At 42.0% G+C, this 25,078-nt stretch overlaps 1 protein-coding gene and 1 long non-coding RNA gene across 3 annotated transcripts; one reads left to right on the forward strand and one right to left on the reverse strand.

Annotated features, from left to right (window-relative positions):
- Positions 1–314: 314 nt before the first annotated feature.
- Positions 315–5,751, forward strand: LOC117817973 (Down syndrome cell adhesion molecule-like protein 1 homolog). Of its 2 annotated transcripts, none has more exons than XM_034690790.1 (14): positions 315–586; positions 670–1,008; positions 1,177–1,305; positions 1,406–1,573; positions 1,718–1,788; positions 1,973–2,219; positions 2,342–2,428; positions 2,534–2,599; positions 2,940–3,068; positions 3,184–3,351; positions 3,566–3,618; positions 4,679–4,784; positions 4,860–4,890; positions 5,013–5,751. In XM_034690790.1, exons 1-14 carry the CDS (start codon positions 523–525, stop codon positions 5,068–5,070), a joined length of 1,716 nt encoding a protein of 571 aa, XP_034546681.1. In that variant the 5' UTR covers positions 315–522; the 3' UTR covers positions 5,071–5,751. The 2 variants fall into 2 exon arrangements, with proteins under 2 accessions (XP_034546681.1, XP_034546682.1); XM_034690791.1 differs by having other exon boundaries at positions 3,184–3,348.
- Positions 5,752–8,875: 3,124 nt separating this feature from the next.
- On the reverse strand, positions 8,876–24,367 carry LOC117817808. The gene is made up of 3 exons (XR_004632221.1): positions 24,039–24,367; positions 12,394–12,530; positions 8,876–9,391 (listed from the first exon to the last, which is right to left on the reverse strand). It is a non-coding gene; the product is annotated as an uncharacterized LOC117817808 (long non-coding RNA).
- Between the last annotated feature and the right edge of the window lie 711 nt (positions 24,368–25,078).

Here is a 25,078-nt window from a genome sequence, read left to right on the forward strand (position 1 = left end):
CTTTTAGTAAATGAAGATAAAGACTGACAAACTGTGTTTGTGTTCATCGATTGATTAAAAAAAGTTTGCCGCAGAGTTCTTTTAGAATCTCTACAAATTATATGAAATAATTTCAACTAAAACAAACATGCTCCGTTCATAAATAAGCACCTTTTCTTGCTACAATTCTGCAGATCCAAAGAATCAGTATGGTTAAACATGATGGGTGCCTCTCTTTTCCTTCTGCTACAAGCACTGAGACAAAACAACAGCAGTGTTATAATAACCTTGATTGTGTCTGTCTATCCACAAAAAATAAATTGTGTGCCATTTCTAGAACAAGGAACCAAAACCGCAGAAAAGGAAACAGCTTCTTTCTACATTCCTCTTCTGCAGGGAGAATTTGTTTGTGTGAGCATATCAAGGGCGGTGTCATGTGATTTGGAAAGATTTCAAAGCAGAAACCACACTGTGGTTTGGTTTAGTGCCTTTTAGAAGGTGAACTAAATCCTTTGATTGATTCTGAGACAAGAGTGAGTGAAAATGATTCATTTAGGCAGAGGACATCTTCGTCTGTGTCGCAGTTCTCTCTTTTGTCTCCTCCTCAGTAAGTCAGCCATGAGAACGATTAACATTTGATTGCTTTTACAAAATATTCCTAACTGCCAGCAATGTTTTCTATCTTCTCAGGTTGTGTGTCTGCAGAAGGGATCATAGCCACGGTGGGAACAGATGTTACTTTGATTTGCAACTATGATGCCAAGTACTACGGGAAACTGCCTGCATGCTGGGGTCGAGGAGCCATCCCCAACAGAGGCTGTGCCGGTGAGGTGATCAGGTCTGATGGGTTAGTAATGGTCAGCAGGCTGTCAGAGCGTTACCTGTTCATGGGTTTGCTGGATGAAGGTGACGTGTCGCTGACCATCAGACAGGTGGAGGAGAGCGACTCTGGGATATACGGCTGCCGTGTTGAGATACCAGGCTGGTTCAATGATCACAAACACCAGCAGACTCTGACTGTAATGCCAGGTGAGACGCATCAAATACAATATGTCAGTGTTTGTTACAAAAGTAAAGGTCTTGTTGCTTTATTATTCATTGAAACATATCGATTGAAAATTATTTTGCACTTTTCTGTTTCATCTATCTCCTAAAGTTTCAGGTCTGTATATGATTGTACTTTCTATTTCTTTGTAGTGCGTCCAAATCCCCTAAAGGTGGAGACCAGAGAGGTAAAGGAAAGAACTGTCACTGTCCGCTGGACTCCTGTGTTTGATGGCGGCAGGCCCATCACAACCTACAGGATTGATCTAAAAAACAAACAAGGTAAGCACAGAAAACATCTCGATCAGACATGAGGAGGAACATTATACCTTTAGAAATATGCTTTGGCGTATGCATCATGTCTATGTTTTCCTTCTACAAGCATCCTGGGACACCGCAGTGACAACTGAAGTCTACAATCCTGAACTAACTCAATTGACTTTGGTGGATTTGCGTCCAGCAAAGACCTACAACCTGCGCATGTTTGCCATCAACGATGTGGGCATAAGTGAACCCAGCAACGTTCTGACAATCATGACAAAAGAAGCAGGTAGACACTGGTGTGACATAGTTTAAGCTCCTGTGAGGACTTTTAGCTGCGTATGGAACAGACTGAAATGAAGACTGATGTCTCTTAATGACATACAGAGACAAACGAGTTATTTTTGATGATTGTTGTTTTTTTTTCCTCCAGCACCAGAGGGTCCTCCCCTGGACATGCAGCTTGAGACACTCAGTTCTCACAGCATCAAAGTCACCTGGAAGGTAAAAACTAAGATTTGAAACTTTATTATTTAATTGTTTAATGTTTTAAATAAGTAAAGGCTTTAGAAACTTTGCATAGCATAATGTTCAAACATGCTTTCCGTAAAGCATCCCCTCATATTTATAAAGAGTAACAGTGTTCAATCCTTTGCTACCTAAAGTGTGTTTGTTTTCTCTCGATCAGCCTCCGAGACCTGATCTCAGAAATGGAGTTCTCCGCAGTTACAGCATCAGCTACAGAGAGTACGATCCTCATGGAAGACAATTCAAAAGGTGGCAGCACTTGAGTGTGACAGCCACACGCGATGTTGAAAGCATCGTCCTGAGCAACCTGAGGTCTTCTGCCTTCTACGGCGTGTTGATACAGGCCAAAACTAACGCAGGAATTGGACCTGCCTCAACCGCCCCTCTCTGCTCCACTCTGGATGAGGGTAAGCTGGCGAACATGAGAGCAGATCTGAAATAAGACTGAAAATAATATTTTTGTTACCATTATAAAGCCAGCTTAACATTACACCCAAATAAACAAGACTACTTATGTTTTTGTTCAAAGTTCACAAAACCTCAACACCGTCAACCGCCATAAGATCGACTTCCACTGCTGGTACACGCACAAGGGACAATACAAGTTTTATTACACGTATGTACTGCTGGTTTAAAATCATGCATTACTTTGGTTACACATTAGACACAGCAAAATAATTTCACTTATTTTGTTTGGAAATTATTTTCTTTCCGTCTTAAGCTCACACAACTTCATCAGTGGAGGCTGCCACAGTCTGGGAAGAAGGAACTACAAGTACCACATCAGGTACTTTTTTCTTGACATTAGGACATTAAAAAATGATCCATATATTGTGTTTTCATAGTACTTTAACTTAATTTTCATGTTCTAACAAAATCAAACATAAAAGTTGTAAATGTGGATCATATACACATCTGTTTATCAAAAAATGTGACCGAATTCAGTTTAAATTGCACTATTATTGTGTCAGTTTGGTGTAGATTCATTACTCACAGCTTCAGTGTTTGTGTGTACAAGACATTATCACAATCTGTCCTTCTGCAAAAGAAGAAATTATGAAATTCACCGCTGTATTAAACAATCTCTTGTATTTCTTTGCTTAACTTCAATTTTTTGTGACATGTAGTGCCGCCAGACCCCCCAGTGGTCGAGATAAAGGAGGTAAAAGGGAGTACAATTTCTCTTTTATGGACTGCTGGGTTTGAAGGTGACAGCCCCATAATTGGCTTTTACCTGGAGTATAAAGCAGTTAACGGTACAGGAACATTTTACGAAGGAGAATTAAATTATTGCCACTTCACTGTAACTCAACTGTGAAGGCTAAGCCTTTAAACCTTTTGACATTCAGTGTTTTTTTGTTTTTTTCACAGCCTCATGGGATCACAGAAAGACAGTTGTAGACTTCAGTCCTGACCAAACAGAAGCCACGATAATAGAGATAAATCCCTCGACCTACAACATCCGCATGTTTGCCGAGAGTAGTGTCGGAACCAGTAAAGCTAGCAATATCCTCACCATCACCACAGGAGAGACAGGTGGTGTGTTTCTGGACTGTTATATTTTCATAATTGTTTTCTCACTGTCTTGGTTATGTGTTATTATGGGGCATCAAGCTGTAGCTACAAAGGCTCAGTTGCAAGTGTTTCTTTCTTGGTTCCTTTAACAGCAGAATTAGCAGCCCCCTTTCGCAATCAGCTAGTCTTCTTAAAAGCAACACATTCAAGACTTCCTCTTTGTGGTTGTGCCTGACAGGTCACCAGAGCGATTATCACGTTACCACCACATCTACTGACACTCATGCTGCTGTAAGTATGAAACCAATTACTTTAATTACAACAGTTTAGGGGGGAGTATTTATTTTCACTTCAGTAAAAGTACAACACCATATTGTGAAAGTGCTCTGATTCATTTAAAAATGCTGCATTGAAAATATGTAAAAGTATTTCACTAACCAAGATCCAAAGTGATGCTTTGACACAAGATGATCTATCCAGCCATCTGTACAAGCTTCCAGTTATTCAAACCTTAATATTTAAACGAAATACGAATGTCCCCACATTTGAAAACCAGAACAACTTTTATATGATAAATGATAAATGAAAACAAACAAAAAACAGAAAGATATTTTCTGTCAATCTGCTGTTTGATTTATTGACATTAAAACTGTTCTTGTAATCCAAATATTTGATCTTTCTTTGTATTGGAAAGTAAAACATATTTTATGCTCTGAAATGTAGGCGCTCCTAGAGTGAATGTGCAACCCCTAGGAGAGTCAGCCTGTAGTGCTAAGAGCAAAGTTAGCAGCTAGCTACTTTTATGGGGTTGTAGTACACAGCTGTTTGAAATAGAGGTGTGAAAAAATATCGATACAGCAATATATCGCAATACTTTGATCTCCGTTCTAACATCGATATTTCAACTCTTGATATTGATTTTTTGTAAAAATAAAAATTCGTATTTTAGCCGAGTTGGAACTAAAATACGACTTCAGTATTTCAAAAACAATAAAGTGGAAAAGTTGTTTTCAATCAAATAGTTTTGACTAAATTTGGCCTTTCAATTTTGAGTAATATTTTATGATTTACATATATTCCATCTAAATTTTTCCTAGTTAACTGTGTAGAATTTAGCAATATATCACAATATTGTGATATCGTGATACTATTGTATCGTGACCCAAGTATAGTGATGCATATCGTATCGTGAGGTTCTTGCCAATACTCACCCCTAGTTTGAAACCCATTAGCCAAAGAACAACTTGAAAAAATGGTAACTTTGAGGAGCTTGTTTGTAGTCTTCACAAGACAGGCAGAGCTGCATCCTGCCGAGGTCAACGATAACGTCTTGTTGAATGCTTTCTGCCAGGCTAGCGTTGAGGAGGGTCAAAGTGGTGGTAAACTGGCTGCCATCCTGTTGCCAGTGATGCTTGCGGTGTTGATTGTTGCTATAGTGACTGCGTGGCAGCTTCGACGTGAGTATTACCACAAATTAAGAAGTCTAACTAAATGTCCTGCTCAAATCTAAACCTATGACTGTTTGTTCACAGGAATAAAACAGAAAAATGGCAGTCTGAACGTGTGAGTTTTTGCAGTATTTCTACATTTTTACGATATAAACACATATAAATGTAGAAAATTAAGCCACTTAGAAAAACTACACTCAAGTTTATTGCTTTCTTTCTTAATTTTCTTACCTTCAGGTGGCTGTCCGGTGGAGTGCTACGCTACAAAGGAGCTGAGTCACTACAAGAGCTGTAAAACTCTGAGCTCCTTTAGTTTTAAAATGCTCAAATATGCAGCGGTTTGATCTTTTAGAAAATCAGCAAGAGACGATTGTGATTTTTATGATCTTTAAAATCTTTACTCCTTTATCCTATCACAGCGGGGAAAAACCAAAAATCACCTGAGTGTTTAGTTAATTCAAGTTACCCAGGTAGACAGATAATCCCCAGATTGTGAATATTAATTGAATAACCCCAATGACTGTTCAAGCAAGTTTTAAAGTTTCAGATAAATCTAGCTGATCTGTTTCAGAATCTTCTTGTGTTTGGGTTTACTTCAGATTTTTTCTTTTAGCATCACTTTCTGTATTAGTATCTGATTTTATTTGTTACTTGTTCTGTTTCTAACAAATTAAATCAGCTAAACTTAGATGCCAAAACAGTTAGGCTAAACTAAATGGGGCATCATTAATAAAGATAAACTAACAGTTTGAGCGATACTACCTCAAATACATAAGATTTTAAAAAAGCATAATTTGATAAGAGGAACTGCATTTCTTTTTTTGCAAATAAACAACTGTTTTAAAATGTATTCCCTCTGATAAACTGATTTATTAACCCTTTAATAATCATGTGATAACTTTTACTGCGACTATTTATGTAATTACATGATATCACGTTTTGTATAGTAATAAACATCCACAGTATTTCTCTTTGATATGTTGCAAACTGTTTTGGTTTTCATTAAACATTTTGTGTCATTTTGGTTTAACTATCTCTAATGAGAAATTTAAACAATATGTTCTGTTATTAGCCAATCACCAGTCTGCAGAATGGGATGTGGCTGTTTGAAAATATGCTTACTGAAACCAATAATTAAAGAAAAACAACAGTCCAACATTTCACACATTTAACTAACTGAAATCACAAATACATAAATAAGAAGATGTTCTTTAATATCTTTAAATTAATGTTTTGTTTTAGAAAAAACTCCTCCCAGTCTTTTTGGTTAAAAAAGCTGAACACACACATGGCTCAAAAAACTGTTCAACAAATCCCTGTCACTACAACTAACCAGTCTAACCTAAGCCCAACCTAACCTAACTCAGCAGACACATCTTTAGACCAAAGACATGGCATTGACCAATCATTTTTCTAATATCTCTTAAGAAAAACAAAAATGTAAAGCGTTACATTTCCAAAACTCGTACAATCCTCAATCTGAAGTAAACATTAACAACCACCAGATGGCGCCAGAGTCCTGTGAGTGATCTTTTTACTGCTCTCCAGCGCTCACTCAGATCTCACCTCATCATCGACAGAGCGTTATCCTCTGGGGCACGCACTGCAGCCAGCTGGATTTCCATCCATCTGTCCTGTAAATCTCTTAATTGTCCTAATTAAGGAGATGAGGAAGAGGAGGAGATGTGATACCTCTGTGGAGCTTTGAGGCAGCTGCCTGCGAGGGAGTCTCCCACTAATGGGCGGTCCCAGGAGGGGATACCTAAGCTTGAGTCTCAGCAGGGACCAGAGTGGGGATCAATGTTTGTATGTGGATGAAGGAGTGTTTGAAAAGGGGCTTCCACTTCCTTTTCTACTTGTTTAGGTCTCTTTCTAAGAAAGTAAGCCACTGATGATGGAACTGTTTTTGTTGTTTTTGCGTTTACATGCAAGTGTTATAACTTCCTGAGAGATTGACGGATTGTCTAGAGTTGTGTAAATATTGTTGGTTATTGGTTTGCAGTAGTGACCCATCAAAAGTCAGAGCCACTGACTCACAAAGCCACAGTATGCTGTGTAACTGTTGCTTCTAAACAAAACTTCACCACATCCCTCCTCTCTGGACTTTCCTCTCATGTCCGGGCCCCTCACTTCCGCTGTCCGCTGACCTTCTCCCTCCGTCCTCTGCCTCCTCACGTTGGCTTTGCTTACACCGGAGCCTTCCTGATCCATTGCTACACCTCTCCATCCTCTTCTCCTGTCATCCATCTCCCTCTCTGTTCAGGCCATGCTGATTACACTGCTTGGCACTTACATAAACAGAAGAAAAGAGGCAAGGAAGGTTGTGGTAGGCGCTGCTTGGAGGACTTTGATGAGGTCTCTTTGATTAGCCACACAGCGAAAAAATTATTTTACCTCCGAGCCACTGCTTCCGCCACTATTATTGACGCCCTTTGACCAGGCCTGCCACCCGTGAACCACACAAGGCAACAAACCAGTAGTCAATACAACAAGGATATGGAGTTTGGATACAAATGGAAGCGATCAATGTCACTGAGCTGAAGCCGATTAACAATGTTTCAAACTACTTTACCCACCCTCTTTAAACATTTTGGGAGACTAAACATCCCATAACAACATGCTCCTTGTGTAAGCCATGCTGAGTTGTGTCAGCTGTATCTGGTAAAGGCCTCTGTGTGAGTCTGTAGGTGGGATATTTAAGGAGAAGGGGGAAAGGTATGGTCATAATAATGGCAATATTAGCTATGGGGACTTGGGAGTTAGCACTGTAATAAATCATGTACTATGGTTTTGGCCACATCAAGGCACCAGCACTCAGGAAACGGAGACTCTGAACCGTACCACACACACCAAAGGCTGAGCTCCACAGGAGGGGCTGGTGTGCAGGCCTTGCTGCCCCAGAACGGATGCACGGCCCTGGGACCAAGGAGCTGCCAGATGTTGGCCCTTCTGGAAAACCTTATGGTTTTGAGAACAGCTGGGCAGATGTGAGTATTGAACAGAGCAGAAATGAAAGGCGAAAGGGAGTTGGGGTATAACACAAAAAAAAGAGAAGGGGGACACGTAATTTGTGGAAGCATGTAGAGCACCAGAGTTTGGCCTACTTACTGATGAAAGAAGCACTAATTGAATCAAGTCTTTATCCAAACCCCCTGCAAACTATTCAGAGAGAACTTTTCATCTTATTGGAGCTATAACATGCCTGTGAATGTGTGAACAGGAAAAGGGATGCTCACTGAAGTCTGATCAATAAGTTATTCTCGAAGCTTGAAAAAATAAAAAAATCAAACATTACAGAAACACATAAACTTGTCAAGGTTGTTGGTGATCTAGAAGTGATCCAAAAATTATATCCATTCATGATGGGATGTGATGGTGCATTTGTGTGTGTGTTGATGTGATCTGATTAGCCAACCTGAGCCAGATGGAAAGCAGCGCACATGTTTGAAGGTCAGACATAACAGTTTCCATGGAGACATCCCCAAGTACACCAAGTAAACCAAGTACAGAGTTGTGTAGCACCGTCGCTTCCCCTGGGGGGACCTGCCTCAGCCTGACTGTGTGTGACTGTCTCTGCATGGTTGTGCATATGCGTACAGTATATGAGTATTTGTCATGCTGGTTGAAGTGCATTCTGCTGTTTATGTATCTACAGAGACAAGTATGTACATATGTATTCTTCTAGCCCTTAAGATCTAATAACCCTTATAGTCATAAGTCAAATGAAAATGTACATGTACAGCAACTTTTAAAACTTTGTAAAATCTTTAGTCCAAATCCTGTCCAAGTTTTCTAAAGATCTCTTGCTGACTGATGCTTTCCTTTTTGACTACAACCCCCCCCCCCCCCCCCCCCCCCCCAAAATGATACATGTTGCTTCATGCTTTATCTTTTGAAAGCTTTGTGTTTCACATTTTAACCATTTTACTCTGCTTCCATCTTCATTGTTTTTACATCCAATTACCAAGACCAATTTATTCTCTGCAAGAACCTGATTCCGATATACTTTCACAATCTGTGCATGTTCAGTATTTGATCATTCATATGTAAACTAAACACATCATAAAGAATTATCATAGCACACTAATACTGAGCACATCTTGAGCTAAGAGGCAAATTCCAACCTTCTCGGAGGTCTAAGTTTCCATAGAAACACACTAGACTTTATATTGATGTAGGAGTTTATCAAATGCTGAAAAAAATGTATTTGGCAGCCAGTCATTGAGGACAGAAATAGCTATACTGACATGCTTGTTGCCTCCCTTTGCACACCCATAATCCTTAATGCTTGCAGATATTTCCATAACCGTTTGAACATCCAAAAGCATATCTTTTTACGATTCATATCACACGTCACCTCTCATTCTTGCAGCATTAAGTGTCAGAGCTTTGAACACAGGCATGGCTGCTAATCTGTTTAAATGTGCTTCCTTCTCCACGTTTACACTGCTGACTTTTTGCTTTTTTATACACCTGCCCAGAGGCGAGTTCTAGTAAGGAGAGGCGTCAAATTGGAAGACCTCCATCGTCCTGGCAGCTGAACACAGTGGAAGTCTTGGATCTGTTCAGGGGAATTGGACCAGCTGAGCTCTGCTGTGGAAGACAAGTGGCTGGCGCTGTTGAATGAGAGGACGACAGAGGAGGGATGGAGGGAGAAGGGGGGTAAAGTAGAGAAGGGAGGAGGGAGAGGTAATCACATCAGAGGATTAGTGGCTGTTATTAATGGAGGATAAGACTCTTTGCTGTCACTCTCTCACTCACTCACTCACACACACAAACACACATCTATCTATCTATCTATCTATCTATCTATCTATCTATCTATCTATCTATCTATCTATCTATCTATCTATCTATCTATCTATCTATCTATCTATCTATCTATCTCCTTGTCTGTCGGACTGTAATTCAATTACTCAGCTGTCTCTCCTCTCCTCGTCTGACCTAATGCCCTACGGCGATGTGTTATGATTTTGGTTTGTAATATTCTCACTACCTACTTCATGAGGGAGAAAAATGATCTGCTCCTGTGCGCAAATTTCCCTCTGTATGTGTATGTGTGTGTGTGCGCGCACGCTGGCATGCCACCTCTTGAAAGATGGCCGTTCACTGGTGAACAAACAAGACATTTGTCTAAAGTCTTGCATCACCTGGGGGGAAGACTCGGTGGAAATGTGCTTTGCCAGGTTATTTTTTTATTTTATTTTCAGCCCTGTGTGACTCACAGATGCAAGAAACGTGGCAGGATTTGTGCCATCTTTCTTTGTGACGTCTTTCCGTCATTGTCTTTTATTTGGGTCACATAGTCTAAAGCGTAATGCAACTGTTTGGTTGCTTACTTTGACAATAATGGCGTGTGTAAGGCACTTACAGCTTAATTTATAGGAACAAACCCACAGAGAATCGAGCTAAGAGCAAAGTCTGCAGATAGCTACTCAACATAGTTGAGCTCTGTGCTACCTTTAGCCTATAGCATAGTAAGCTAAAAGTACAGTGAATACTTACATTGATAAGGTGCTTCACTAACTAATTATTTATATGCCAGCACACATATATTAAGAAGGTGTTTGTTTGTACTGACTGCTCTGACAGTAATGTGCTAGGTGGTAATAGTTAGTTTATTAACAAACCAACAGAGTGTTATTAGAGCTAAGGGGAAGGTAGCCAGCCAGCAGCCCAACATAGTCGAGCATTTAGCCAGCTATACTCAACCCTCTTTGATAAGATAGAGTAAATATTCAACATCAGACACATTGATTAGGTGACCAAACACAATCATACAAAATAATTGTTTATGGTTTTCTGTAAGTAACTCAAAGGATTTACAAGAAGACTAATTAGCTTACTTGTCACCTAGGTCTAGTAACAAGCCAACAGAGTTTGCCAATAGAGCTAAGAGCTAAGTGTGCAGCTAGCTTGACGTACTAAGCGGTGTCCCAATACAGGAGCTGCATCCTTTAAAGAGCCTATCTAAAGTCAGGTTGCATGCCCACTGTGAATTGAAAGCTCCTTCATGTGTGTATTAGTGATGTTCGATACCACCGATTTCCTTTCCAATCTGATACTGTGTAAATTTCATGCTGGTATCGGTGATACTGATCGGATACTGATACTTTGTGCAAATACACCTAATGTGTCTGGTAAATCTAAAACAAGAAGTGTATTTCTGAGTTATTTATTTATTCTAAACTTGTAAGTATATTGAGGAAGAGGCCTCATTTACAATATAGCCAAGCTAATACAACAGAAAAAACAAACAGAGTACACAATCATACAAAATATGTGAAAGTTGTGTTTTAAACACTAAAAAAAAGAAGAAAATAAAACAATATAACCATTAAAATAAATTATTGTTTAATTATTAAGAACTAGAACTAGTTGTTCCCACCAACCTTGTATCATTTAGACAAGATCAATGGTTTAGATACTTTCCACTGTGTTCCTGTTAATGATATACATTGCCTCAAATGACTGAAATATAAAAAGTATCGATATTTTGATTTGAGAATCAATTTTAGAGGATAAAGATCTGCTATCAGAAGTATTGATATTTCAGTATCGATCCGCACATTACTAATGTGTATTACTTTTCTTGGGCCACAAAGGATTCTCAGAGTTCATCCCTCATGGTCCAACATATCCCTAAAGTAATTGTGCTCCATTTCAAACAAGATAGTGGACTCTCAAGTGGCTAAGTAATAGCCTACAGTTTTAAATTTAAGTTTAACTCAGTTGAATAGCTTGCAAAACAAATGTTAAGGGGCCTTGAAACTCAAAATGAGCTTTGATATGATAGTTTAAGTTACTTGGAGTTAGGGAAGTCAGCTAGTTCTAGCAAAGCTTTCCAGGTAGTTATAGGGCTTAGTTAGAGGAGGGTGCAAGAACAGCTGGTGCTGTAAGCTTGTACATAGATCAGACTGAGTCATTTCAGTTCAGCCTGAGTGGTCCACACAGGCTACAATGGTCGGGTTCCTCAGTGGATGCAGCCCCTGAACTGGCACAGCTGTCAAGCTTTTAGCTGTAATTAGAAACTTCTCTTAAATAGCTAAGTACACCACAAATTAAAGAATAGATAATGAGATGAAGTGTTAGACTACTAAAGGTAATGTGAAGTAACATAGGTCTTGATTAAATAATTATGAATCTTTGCGACTTATCCACAGGACGTGAAAGTAGATATTTTTTTATTCACTTGTTGTGTCACATTGCAGGGAAACTCTGTGGAAATGTGCTTTGCTGGGTTATCTTTTCATTTTAATTCCAGCCTCCCTGTGACTCACAGGATCAAAGAATCATGACAAGATTTTAAAAGCTGTCTAAAATATTTCTTTACTCAAATGCCCACTCAGGATTTAAAATCAGAGTGCTATTGCATTTGCTTCTATGACAATTGTTGAGTGTTTCAGTCAAGAAGATCATAAGATAATGTTGAGGATGTATGAAGTCAAATAAATACACATACACAAACGCAAACACATAGACATGCATAGATATAAGTCACAATGGCTTCTCAGTGAAGAAGTACAGGCCAAGACTAAAGAGGCACATTTGCAGGCTCTTTCATCAGTGAGAATTCGGCTCAGGCTTGCAGAGAGCCACAAAGGCACCAGCATCCTACCGTGAGCTGCAGACACAGCTGCACTGCAGTTTCATCATCTGAATGGAGTTTCACAGCAGTGGCAAGGAAACCAAAGTCCCTGAGCCCTATGGTGTCACGGAAGGACCCTGGAGGAACATCAGCATGTCAGAGGAGCTCTGAGGTGAGACAAATAGGGAAATACACAGAATCCACATAAAAAGGGGAAAAAACAACAACTTGAAAGAAGGATAGTGAGAGTATGACAGCAACCATTTTGGCTAACCAGAGAGGCAGCAACAAAAATAGCTCAACATTGTGGACTTGATATTTTATCCTCCTCTTTCTGTGAAACCTTACAGTCGACAAAGCAGAGTAACTTGTACTCCAAACTTCTTCACAGGTGTTGAATTAAAATGCAGTTATTTAAATAAATAGGTACTTTGTTGCACTTTTTTCAAATAAGTAAACAATGCTAAAAGTAAAACTGGATGCGTGTTTTTACATGGCTGTGTTTTTTTAAGTTGGGCCCTATGAACAGAGGGAGCTGAAGGCCCTATGGGGATACACACACACTCCCTCTCTCTCTCTTTCTCACACACACACACACACACACTTCCTCAGACGCACACATGCCAATCTCTGTGTCTGTCAGCTCTGTGCTCATAATCACATCCTATCCCCTCGTGTTCCCGTACACACAACCCCCCTGCCTCGCTTCATCGTACAGGGAGAGAAATGAGCGATCCCTCCAAACGCTCTCCAAGATTAAGGCTTTGTGTTTTACATGTGTTATCGTAGCTTCCCTTCGTTATCCTCCTGCTTTTGTCTCAGCCTCCTCCTCTAATTAGAATCTTGTCCCTTTCATTCCTCCGTGCGCCTTCCTTACACCTGTGAGAGCGTGGAGAAGAAGAAGCATGGAGAGAGAAGAAGAAGAGAAGAAGAAGAATGAGGAAGGAACGGGGAGAGGAAAGATGAAAAGCGCGCCACATGGAGCGAGTGGCAGAGCGTTGTGGAATGCAGCGTCTGAGGGGAGGATGAAGGCGCTTGTCACGTCTCATCACACAAGCGTACACACACACACACATTTAGACATACTCTCTCTCTCTCACACACACACACACACACACACACACACACACACACACACACACACACACACACACACACACACACACACAACCTGGCTGTGGTGAAGCAGACACACAGTCCCGCTGAGCTGAGCTTTGAAAAGAAGAAAGTGCAAAGGGAATGAAAAAGAAGAAAGAAGAACAAGCAAGAAGAAGCCACCGTGTTGGATGTTTCATTTTGACCCATATTTGTCCTGACGCATAAATCTAACAGGCGCTGAGGAGCCCAGCACATCTGTCACAACAGGGCGGTGTAAAAAATATCTAAGCGGATTCAGCCAAATGCACACACGGCTGGTGGTGGCATGAACTGCAATTAGGAAGTGCAAACAATAAGAATATAGAATATACAATGTTAAAACAAGCAATACTCGATGCTGCAGTTTTTTTTTAATATGAACTGCTCTAACAAGCATAAGATCACTGCCTTGTGCTCTCTTCTTTCTCTGCTCCCTCCCCTCTTGTCTCTCTCCTTACTTCTCTCCTTGCCTCTAGCCAGGTTCAGCGCTGTCTGTCTGTCCCCTGGCCCGCAGTGAGGCCTCCCTGGCTGTTTATGTGCGAGGTGAGGGCAGGCTGGCACTGCGCCGTGTGTGCGGTCAGGCCGTGTTTACATCTGTCTGGCCCTGGAGCCTGAAGCCTGGAACCTGGAGCTGAGCGCTGCTGCATCCTGGACATCTCCCAGAAGACTTGAGCAGGACCAGGGGACCGTGTCTCTCTGCCTGATGAATGGCCCACAGTCTCATAGAACTGTTCATGTCCCTTTGCATAACTGACCCCTTTTTCCTACATTGCTCTTAAATCCTCTACTCTTGTCTGCTTTCAACTGTACTCTTCTCTCTCCCCAGACTTCCCAGTGACTGTACATAAGCGGAGTATAAGGAGCTTTCATGGACTTTCTTTCTCTGATTGAATGTCTACATGTTGGTACTTAGGATTTGCGTGTCTGAGATATGTTTAACACGCACTAATCTGCCAGAAACAGCAACGAAGGGAGAGAATTGAATAGCACTGGTTGTGCTACATGACAAACAGTGTGATCTGCCTTTTGTTTTTGATAGCTGATGAATATGCATGCGGGCCCGGGAGTGACTGAGTTTGGGGTGGGGTGGGGGGCTCAGAAGAGCATGTTCAACAATGGAATTACATCTCTGACATGCATCCACCGCAAGGCTGGGATTAAACCCAGCGCAGGGGGGGGAAAGAAAAGAAGGAAGAAGGGAAAGAAGGGATAGAGATGGAGAGTGAAGCGATAAAGAACAGATCCGCTGCTTATCTATTGAAGAAATGGAGGCCTCGGGGAGAAGAAGGGGTGGAAGGAGATGAGGAGGGAGGTAGTGGTGGCGAGGAGTGGGGAAAGGGAGGGAGGGAGGGAGGGGATGGGTCGTCAATCCGATGTATTTAATTTCTTTTGCTGTTAGTGAATCATCAAGGGGATGATCCAACAGCGGATCAAAAGAACAAGCAGTGGAACGGAAAAAAAGCAGATTAATGCCGCAGAACAAAGGAGCAGTCCCTCCAAGATGATCGCAACTTCTCCTTCCCTCCTCCCGCTCATGCCTTTCTATCTTTTTCTGTTTTTCTCCACAGAAAACTTTCATAAATGGTATGAAGACATGAGAACAGCGACAGGACTTTTACATGCAATAGGAACTAGGCTTGACATTGGGTGTTCATGCCCTTTTTGACAGCTCTGAAATATTCTCGACAGAAACTGGGAGGATCTGCTTATCATTCTATACTTCCTCTGAGGCCTGTCATGTATTGAGGAAAGCTTCTCTTGGGGCTGCTGGCAGACCACTAGTTTAGTCTGACTTGAGCTTCTTTTGTGAATGTCCAGTCAGTATGTTTGAGTCAGCTCTGACAATGTTCATGTTTAGAGTAAAGCCTTTATCTGGACTGTTGAATCCCAGTTTAGCCAAAACATAGTTCTCCTTGAGTGGTGTTGGGTTGTGGTAGTGTCTGAAGTGTTTTTATGAGAGGAGAGCATTATAGACCATACATCAGATGGTTTCAGCTTCAACACGAGTGAGAAAAGTCAGAGCAAAAGGAATTGGGATCGCAAAACTGTGTGTGCAGGAGAGGTGGGAGCAGGGTTTGTCACGCCAAGCTTGATGGTGCTCCAAAAGACAAGCGGGCAGCCGAAATGATTTGACCATGTCCAGTTAAAACAAATATAAGAGGCCTCAGTGATGCTGTTATAATCAAATTTTACATTTCGCTGCCCCCTCCTCCTCTCCTCTTCCAACACTCTCATTTTTCCTCTCACATTTTCTCCCTGTCTCTGTCACCTTCTCTGTCACTCTGCCCAAACCGCTGCAACTCCCACACAGTTCACTGTAAAGCCTCCCCATACCTGCCTGTCTTCTCCAGATGGCAGATTGAGACCGGTGCATGCGCACGTATGAGTGTTAGTCTAAGTGTGTGTGTGTGTGTGTGTGTGTGTGTGTGTGTGTGTGTGTGTGTGTGTGTGTGTGTGTGTGTGTGTGTGTGTGTGTGTGTGAGTGTGTGTCTGGTTTATTCCGTGCTGGAGTACTTTCCCTCCCCCCGTTAGAGTCGAATGATCTGAAAAAGAAAAGTCAAGCGGTGTCCAGCCAAGCTCACGGATGGTTGACGGTCAATATTGACCCTGGGCTCCATGTCTCTCTGTGGAAACAAGGAATAAACCCCAAACTCCCCTCCTTCATGTCACCTTGACTCACTCTCACACAGATAGGACCGAGCTGCCAGCAGAGGCTTGACCCAACCGCTGACCCTGGTCTGGGTATTTTCTCATCCTCCTGCTGGTTAAGAACAGGCCAGGGGAGGGTGTGAATGTGTTCTCAGTTGTGTGAGCCAGCAGAGAGTGATGGATGGGAGTGAGATATTGTCACTGATGCTTAAGTTTGAAGGTGCATCGTTAACTGGTCCTTGCCAAACAACTACAATAAAGCAAATCCTCACGCTTGTGTACTCTACTGTTAAAGCTCAGATTCACTTCTGAGAGTTTGCGTGTCTGAAAGAGACAAAGTTAAAAAAAAAAATACCGTACGTGCGTGCATTGATGTATCAGTGTGTATTCGCCTTTGTGTATCTGTCAGCACAAACACCTAACATTGAAGGAGACAGGCTGCCTCCTGACAGTTATTTGCTAGTTTTGGTCTCTCTGTGCTCTGTCTAACTTCTGTCTCTTCTTCCTTTCCCCAAATTACTCCTGGAGGACTGAGCGAGGGTAAACACAACTGCTGAGAAAAGGCTCGCGACACTCCACTTGTTATTGTGAGTAGCTTCCCTCTCCATCTTTTCCCTCTTCTGTTTATCTGTGGCTTGTATGATTCCCTATTTGTCAGCCATCTGCGTTCTATAGAGACTGCTTGTGTGCTTTGTGTGCATTTACACACAAAGCCAAGTAAGCATTGTGCAGCAGCAGTGTTACATCGCGCAGACACGCAGGACACACAGGGTTTAAGTGTCTGTTACAGCTGGGTCAGCTGCTCAGTCAGTGCATTTCAGAGAAAATAATACCATACTCTGTTCTAAAGAGGTCTCAGAAAAGGACGTCTGCACGTGTGTGATGGGAGAAGTGTGACACTACATGAGTCATATCAAGTTCCATCAATTATCCAGCTCAGTGGCAGAGGTGAGATGACCCCACTTTGAACGTGGAGGTTCCAGCCTTGCTCAGGTGAGTTCACTGACTCTGAAGCCCCTCAAACAGGAGGTTATTTCTGTCACGTGTAGGAGGAACGGGACTCTTCTGCAGTGATCACTTTTACGATATTATCACTGCAGCATGCACAAGGGTATTTCAGTAAGACATACAAAAAAGTGGGAAATGAGTAAGGGATAAAATGTAGCGAGAGGGTAGCCATAAAAATTTGAATCCCAACAGGGTGAGCATGATTCCACTTATGTCAGGATTCTAATTGACACAACCACCTACTCTATATCCCACTTATACCATATATATAACCAGCTACTAACTTAAGACAAACAATATAGTACATAATATCGATTTTCGTGATTTTAAAAAATGGTCTATAAAGCTATGCCACTAAGAAATGTCCCTACTATTCATAGTTTTCAGTCACGTGACCAGCACAGAAACCTGGCGGGCAAAAAGAGCATAGTAAATTAGGGCCTACATTTGACTCTATGGGGTTGGAATATGGGCATGTTAATTGTTAAACTGAAGTGTTTTTATATCACCTCACAAGCACAGAAAAACTTAGGCATGAAGATAAACTTCTGGGCACTCTGTGACCTTCCTTTCCATGATGTTTACATATATCTAGGTGAGAACCCTTCCCCTTACACTGACGCCAGGAAGAAAGCCTACAAAAAGTACAGACAGTTACATGTATTTTCCGTTACATTCATTTTCACTGGGTCAATAAAGCTGCAGTCTTAGAGGGGAAGGGAAAGAAAGTCTTCATAATCAAAGACAAAGTGCATGATATCATTCGTGCAGCCTGGTAAAACCGTCTCTCCCTTTCAAAACTTCCCAATCTTGATACTAAAGTTGAGTCTGGGTCTGTTGAACGTGGCATTGCTGTATGGGTTGAGTTATTAAATTGGGGTGGAGGGGGGATGCTCTGGGACGCTAGAGCTAACTGTTTAAGCCTCTCCAAGGTGTCGTGGGCCTAATTGAACGAAACATCAGTGAAGAGAGGCGCCTACTTGATAACCTCAGTGATGTGCTGGCTCTCGCTGCTGGGTTTCTTCACTGAGCTCTCATCCTTTCTTACAGCACAAGTACCTTGTGTTTATTTTAAATCCTTCCCCTCAACTTATCTAAAATCAGTTAAACATCACCAACCAGTGATGTTATTTTTTAGCTGCTGTTAGCTAGTTTGCTAGCGGTGTCAACAAATTACAGCAGTCGGTCTACAAACACCAACCATGTCAGAAGTTGCCTAAACATACATTAATCAAAATACTCAGAGTTTTGAATGAAACCATTGATTAAATGTTTGCTCAAAGATGTGTGAACTTTGATTGTTGCAAATTTTTTGTTCCCTCACCGGGGACAGTGGAGCGTTCAATAGCGTTAATCCACAATTTCCTCCTCTTCGATGGGACTCTTTAGAAGCACAACCCGGGCTTGTCTCATTAGTTATTGCATTCAGTCCAAGAACAACAGTCAAGAATAATAAAAAAAGTTTTTTTAACACTCGTTGGCAGCAGAGTCCTGTAACTTTTAGGTTGTTGTAGTAGGAAGCCTTTCTTGCCAGCCAGGGGGGCGGTTCCATAAGTGTGTGTCATCCATAGACTGTATAAAATATGGACGTAGTATCCGTGACTACACCCATCTGTTTCTGAAGAGCTGTTTTGAGACCAATCGTCAGCGGGAGCCATATTGCTTCTGTCGAGCCAAGGTGACGTAAAGAGGCGGTGTTTGAGCCTCCTAGCCATTAGCTGCAGTGTTCCCACAGGCAGCTGTGCCTCTTATTGGAAGACTAGTAATTTCAAAATCTTTGAAATTCCCGCGTTAGAAAAAAATTCACCCCCCTCACAGTGAGAGCACATCGAGAAATGAGCTATTCAGACTACACGCGTCTTTTGTACCAGGTTTTCAACATGTTTATTTCTGCTGTAAAGAACGTCTTTTCTGGAGGTTGCCGCTTGGTGTCATCCCATGAATGAATTCCATTGTTGGTAACAGACTCGGCCACCTTGCGGGATGAATGAGCTTTAATTGAACATGTCAATTCACAGTTTAAGTATAATTATTATCCTGCTTATTTGTTTTAATTCACATTTAATTAAAAAAATTCCACTAAAGGTTATTTTAGACAAGGGGAAAGGGACTTCTGCAGGAATATTCATGTTGACATTACTGTCTTCATTTAGCTTTCCTTCTTCTTAGGGCTTTGTCAACTGCAAAGCCCTAAGATTTTGCTCCACTTTTCCAGAGATAGCTGGGGCCCGGTAGCCCCTCAGGCTGCTTTCACATTTATGCCCGTAAACTGTCATTATTTCCTGTCTCTTAAGACCAGCCTGAGACAGATACTAAGTTTTTTGCCACACTGTTTACTGATTTAGAATACTAATGGAAACGTATGTTTTTTGCCACATTGTCAAAAGACAAAGGTGAAATGTGCCCAACTATCACACCACGCACTTGCTCAAGCTACCCGCTGTGTTTGTACTTCAGCTCACTCTGACCTTACTACTTGAGGGCTGGCAGAAAAAGTCTGTATAAAGTGAGAGTGAGCAGATTTGGCATTCACATAACCAAATGTTGTGCATACTGCATGTGAAAGGGGGTTACGTGATTTATTTATCACATCACAGTTCTTACCTACTTCACTTCTCTCTAAGTTTGAGCTGCCTATATAGGATATAAACGTCCTGCTTTTCATGATCATGAAGAAAGGTTTTTCATACATGGATAGATTGATGGATAGATTGCATACCTGAGATTGCTTCAGCCAAGCACATGTGAGGCATGCATGAACACACACACATGTACCATAATCACAGATGTCATTGGTTTTCATCAAAGCCCCTAATTTTCTCTGTTCACATCTTAAATCTCCTCCCCTTCTCAGTCTCTCACAGCGCACCTGCACTCAATATGAGCCCCCTGCCCTCCCACCACATTACACACACATTTCTCCACACATAGATTTTGCGGGGTCTGCTCATGTGTTCCTAAGAGGTCCTAAGCCTCGCCACCACTCTGGGTCCACCGACAGGCATTACACATGAACTACCCCTCCTACATCCACCCTGTTCTCTTTCATTCAACCTGGAGTTTCATTACAACCGGATATCCTGAACATTTTACATTTCCTTCAGTTGTGCAGCAGATGTGCTCTCAGCCAGCACAAACCAAGCCTGAGAGAGAGAGAGAGAGATGGGAATAGCTTTCTGTCAACCAATGAAAAAATAGTAAGCTACCAGGTCACATCCATGTGTTTCCTCTTTTCTCTTCATGTTAACTCGCATGTCTGTTCACTTCTGCTCTGCCGCATCCCCAAGGTGACGGCTGGCCTGGGCTACCGTGGCTCATGCCTAAAGGCTACCAGGCGAATGGGCTCCCCGTCCACAGAGGTTTGTGGCCAGCAGCCGTACCTCCCCGTTGTTTCTGACCAAACCTCAACGGCATGTTTCTTTGATGAATTCTGTCTGTACTTGTTAGCATGAGTTACCCTCCATCTCCATCAAACTTGACTGGAGGAACAAGGAGATGCACTCTTGTGATAACTTGTGGTACGGGTATTTGGCATTAACATCTGGTGAAGCCAATCTTTCCTTGACATCCCAGATATATCCAGATTAATGTTTCTTGTACACACAGACACTAACATGCACACACTCCCAATCCCCTTACACTCTACTTAAAATATAATTTGTTTACAACCCCCACCAAAAAGTCCCAGTATGCTGGAATGCACAGAGAAAAGCACTCTGAAGCCCCAGTGTGTTTGCAACCCTATAAATAAAGGTGGCGGTGGGGAGTGTGGTTGACCATAATTACACAGGCCCTCCTAAAGCTGAGGCTCTCTGTCTGTCTGTCTGCTGGTTCCCTTACCAGTCATGGCCACTCCCATTCACACACACTCACATACATACAAACACACACAGAAGTTCACACAAATAGAGAGACTTTACAGATGGGATGTGGGTCAAAAGTTTTGTTTGTCTACATCTGTCTGGACTTTGAAAACATTGTGACTGATGATGGTCTATTACATAATTTAAGTATTTTTAACAAACAACATTTTTCGGCATCTTTTTTTCTTTCTTTATGGATATGATGCTTTGAAAGCCACTTCAGAATTGAGAGTGTGATACTCTTATTTGGTTTGACTAATGTGTGAGTCTATGATTGATTATAGTACATAAAGTCATTGATTTAGCCTGTAATCTGTTGGTTGGAAAAAAAGAGTTTTTATGTCTTGAATGGACATATTGGCCCAGCTGTTCAGTGAGTTTCCAAAACCTTGTAATTGAACTACATTCTCTCCCCCAAATCCCAAAGCCACACTCAGCCAGACCTGATTAGAGTCTCTGTTTTTAGTCCTTTTCACTCACTATGTGTATTTTCATCTCTGTGGCGCGCATGTTCACATGCTAAATCTCCATCTGGCCGCTGTGAAACCAAGTTCACAGCATTGAAGTTGAGATGTAAACACACATTCACACAGTGTTCTCTTTCTCGCTAAGCTGCAGAGACAGACATTTACCAAACTGTGCTGTATGTCGCATATCTGTACCAGCCAAGAGTGCTTAAATTGTGTGTGTTTGTGTAAGTGCACACAGGCAGGAATGTGTTTCTACAACAGCCAAGATTTTCTTTCTTACACATGGAGTGGAGCTGCCTTAAGCAGCCAGAATAACGTTGCAAATTCTATATTCTCAGTCGCATGGTACAATTTGTTCCTAAGCACTTGCCTTGCTGAACAAATCACAGCCAGGCGGCCAACTATAGCTAGCTCCGTCTATTACCATCAACAGGCCGACTGCCAACACAAGAAACACATCCAACAGTTTTAATACCTTGTTTTCACACAAGCAATTTTTCTCTCCAGCTTGTAAAAGCCAAATGACAATAACAATAGCACGTACAAGAAAACCAGCCTGTCTTGGGTGTAAATTAAAGTCTTCTTTAAGCTGTTATTGCAGCGGGCCGATGGTCCCTGTTCCCCCACCCTCTTGGTCCTCTTGTGGTTTGGCACAGGAAGCGTGCGGTCTATGCCGGGTTAGACTGGATTGATAGAGCACAGTCAGGGTTAGATGTTTTAATGTTGTCTGTCTGAGCTGTACAATGTGAATACAAAGCTTGGTCCAGCTTCGCTATTGTGTGAAAAGTGACACACTCAGAGTCACACGTTTGCCTCTGATGGAGGATTCTTGCATGCCGAATGTTTGAGAAGTTGGATGATTTCCCCCACAGTTGGTAGGGATGGAAATTGCTGGAAAGCGTCAGGTTAGTGTGATTACTTTCCCGTCACCTCTCTGCTACATTTATCTCAGGGGTACTCCCAAGCAGAATGGCAGTAATGTATTTTAATGCACCTCTACATGATAAAAGTTGACCGGCTGCTGCTACATGTGCCACTATTCAGAACTCATCCCCACACATTTCAAAGTCTTCCTCTGCACCACTGGGCCTCGTAGCATTAAACATTCAGGAGAAACAAATGAATGGTGCACTTAAAAGCTCTAACCAGTCGGCTTTTACAAGCTAACCAGGCTGGATTCGAATAAAAAACCAAGACTAAAGTGGTCTAGACAGCAGGAAATCCAACTTTGAAAGAATACAACAACTGAAGTTAAATGTTTTCCCCTTTGGTGGCTGGGAATGCATTTTAGTGTACCATATATATACTCATTTGGTTTATTGCTTGCAGAAATTTAATCGGTGCCACAGAGATGCAATATTCAGATCTTAAGGGGGATGCTGGAGAGTGTCTGGTGAGTCATAAAGACAAGCTGAGTGAAGGATGGAAAAGTTGTAACGCGGTGGATGAAGGGTGATGTATCATCACATACTTTATCCGTCGCCAACACTCAGAATCAACTCCAGTTATCTAGAACAGAGGCAATTGTAAATTTCACCAGGGAAATGTAGAAAATATAAAATCTCTTCACCAATTTAGGTTGGGCAAAATGTTGTTAGAGTTGGGCAGATTATCAACACTATCTAGAAGTGTCTGTCTGTCTGTCTGTTTCCGCCTGGTGTCCTCTAGGTGTCACTAGAGATATTCATGGACCATTCGAGACTGACTTATCTGGAGTGTGTGCTCAAAGTGTGTGTGTCTGTGTGTTATAAGCGAAGCGGCAGCTTCTCCAGTGTACTGACAGCCTCAATCCAGTTGCCGTGGTGATATCCTCTCCCAGGTGCACCAGTCACATTTACGCGCGCGCACACACACACAGACACAGACACAGAAAGGGACACACACTTCAGCCTCACAGGAGTCGACTCCACTTCCTCACATGCCTCGACACCCACAGCTGGCTGTTTGTGCCCTCCTCCAGTAGCTTAGACAACGATCATTAACACCAGCGTCCCTGTGCTGCATTAGTGTTGGCTCCTCCGTGTCACTCTCTCCCTGTACTGCACACCGCGCATCCTGCTTTTCCGCAGGTGCCCAGCCCGTCACACCCCCACCCAACCCCTCCACCCACCGCGTACCCGCTAATGAGAGTGAAAATGAGAACAATGGGGAGAGGAGCGCGGGGCCCGCCAGCTCATCTGGGCTCCGTTGATCTTGTTAATTGCGCCCGTGGACGCGCTCGGCTCCCTTTGAAGTGTGTCTGAAGAGCCCGCTTCAGAGACTGGCAATTACCGCACATCATGTAATTGCTGCAAGACAGGCAGCCATATGAGAGAACTCATGTTACTGTATGTGTGCATCAGGGTGTGCTAGTACGTGTCGACAATGTGTGTGATTGTGTGTGTGTGTGAGTGAGAGATAGAAAAAGTCAGTCAGATGATGGTGATGTCTTCCATGGTGTTGTAACAGCATGTCAAGTAACGTCCTGTCAAACCGCAACACCTTCACAACAAAATCTTAACAGCTTTGATGCAACTAAACTGCAGTAATCTGTAAAACGACTACTTACCACTTTGTTGAAATCAATTTGCACACATCAAAAGAAATTTTCCCCTCTGGAATTCAATTAATCTGTTTATCCTGACAAAGTGCCATTGCTGTGGTTTTAAGAGGAGACGTCCATGGCCTGTTTACATCCTTCACTCCTGCTCATAAATGTTTAGAGGTCAGTAGAGTTTTGTGGTTCTTTGCAGCCAGATTCTTGTTGTGACTTTTCAAAGGCCGAGTGAAGTCCCCTTTTGTAGGTTTCATTCCCCGGATCTGAAGAGTGAAACATAGGCCTGCTACGTTAGCCTCAAGTTTCCCTTGTCACAGTAAGTGTTCAGCCCCTTTACAGAGCATCACTTGGCAGGGGGAGAGTGCAAGATGAAGTTGCGTAATAGCTGTAATCAAAATCTCAGCCTTGAAAGCAGACATACAAAATATATGAGCACTTAACTCTAAACAGCCTGATTATTAAGAAGCTGCTGGAAGTATCGTACATGATAAAAGAAGAGTATGAATCACGTTCCCTTTTTTCAATATAAATCCTGGACAAATAAAACACTTCCCTCTGCCATCAAAGACTATTTCTTTATTGTGCTTGAGTTAAATTTATTTATATATTCATATTTAAATACCACATTTTTACAATGGCCTTATGTAACACCCTTGATATTATCACAAACATCTATCCATTTATATGTCTATCTGTTGCTTTCAGCCACCGGTTCAGTACTCTTTGCAGTAATATATTTCACAAGAAAAAAAAGAGCCCACAGTTCTCCACAAAAGAACCAGCTGATATGTTCACTGCCAACCTGCTTTGAGCTGCAAAGCCTCTCACTCGCCCCCCTTTGCCATAAATCAGATAATGTAACAGTAGCATGCCGCTGTGCTTTGTGAGAGATACAGATACAGCGAGGCAACCCCATGCTCCCACTCCCACGTCTGAATACAATTGAAAGTGGTACAGATGAAATGTACCACTCGGGGCTAACTACAGCTGTAAGATAAATACTGTGCTCCATACTGCTGTGGTGGCAGACAGGGATTTGTTTCAGGGTGATA

The sequence above is a fragment of the Notolabrus celidotus genome, chromosome 8 (assembly GCF_009762535.1).
Source record: "Notolabrus celidotus isolate fNotCel1 chromosome 8, fNotCel1.pri, whole genome shotgun sequence".
NCBI classification, from domain to species: domain Eukaryota; kingdom Metazoa; phylum Chordata; class Actinopteri; order Labriformes; family Labridae; genus Notolabrus; species Notolabrus celidotus.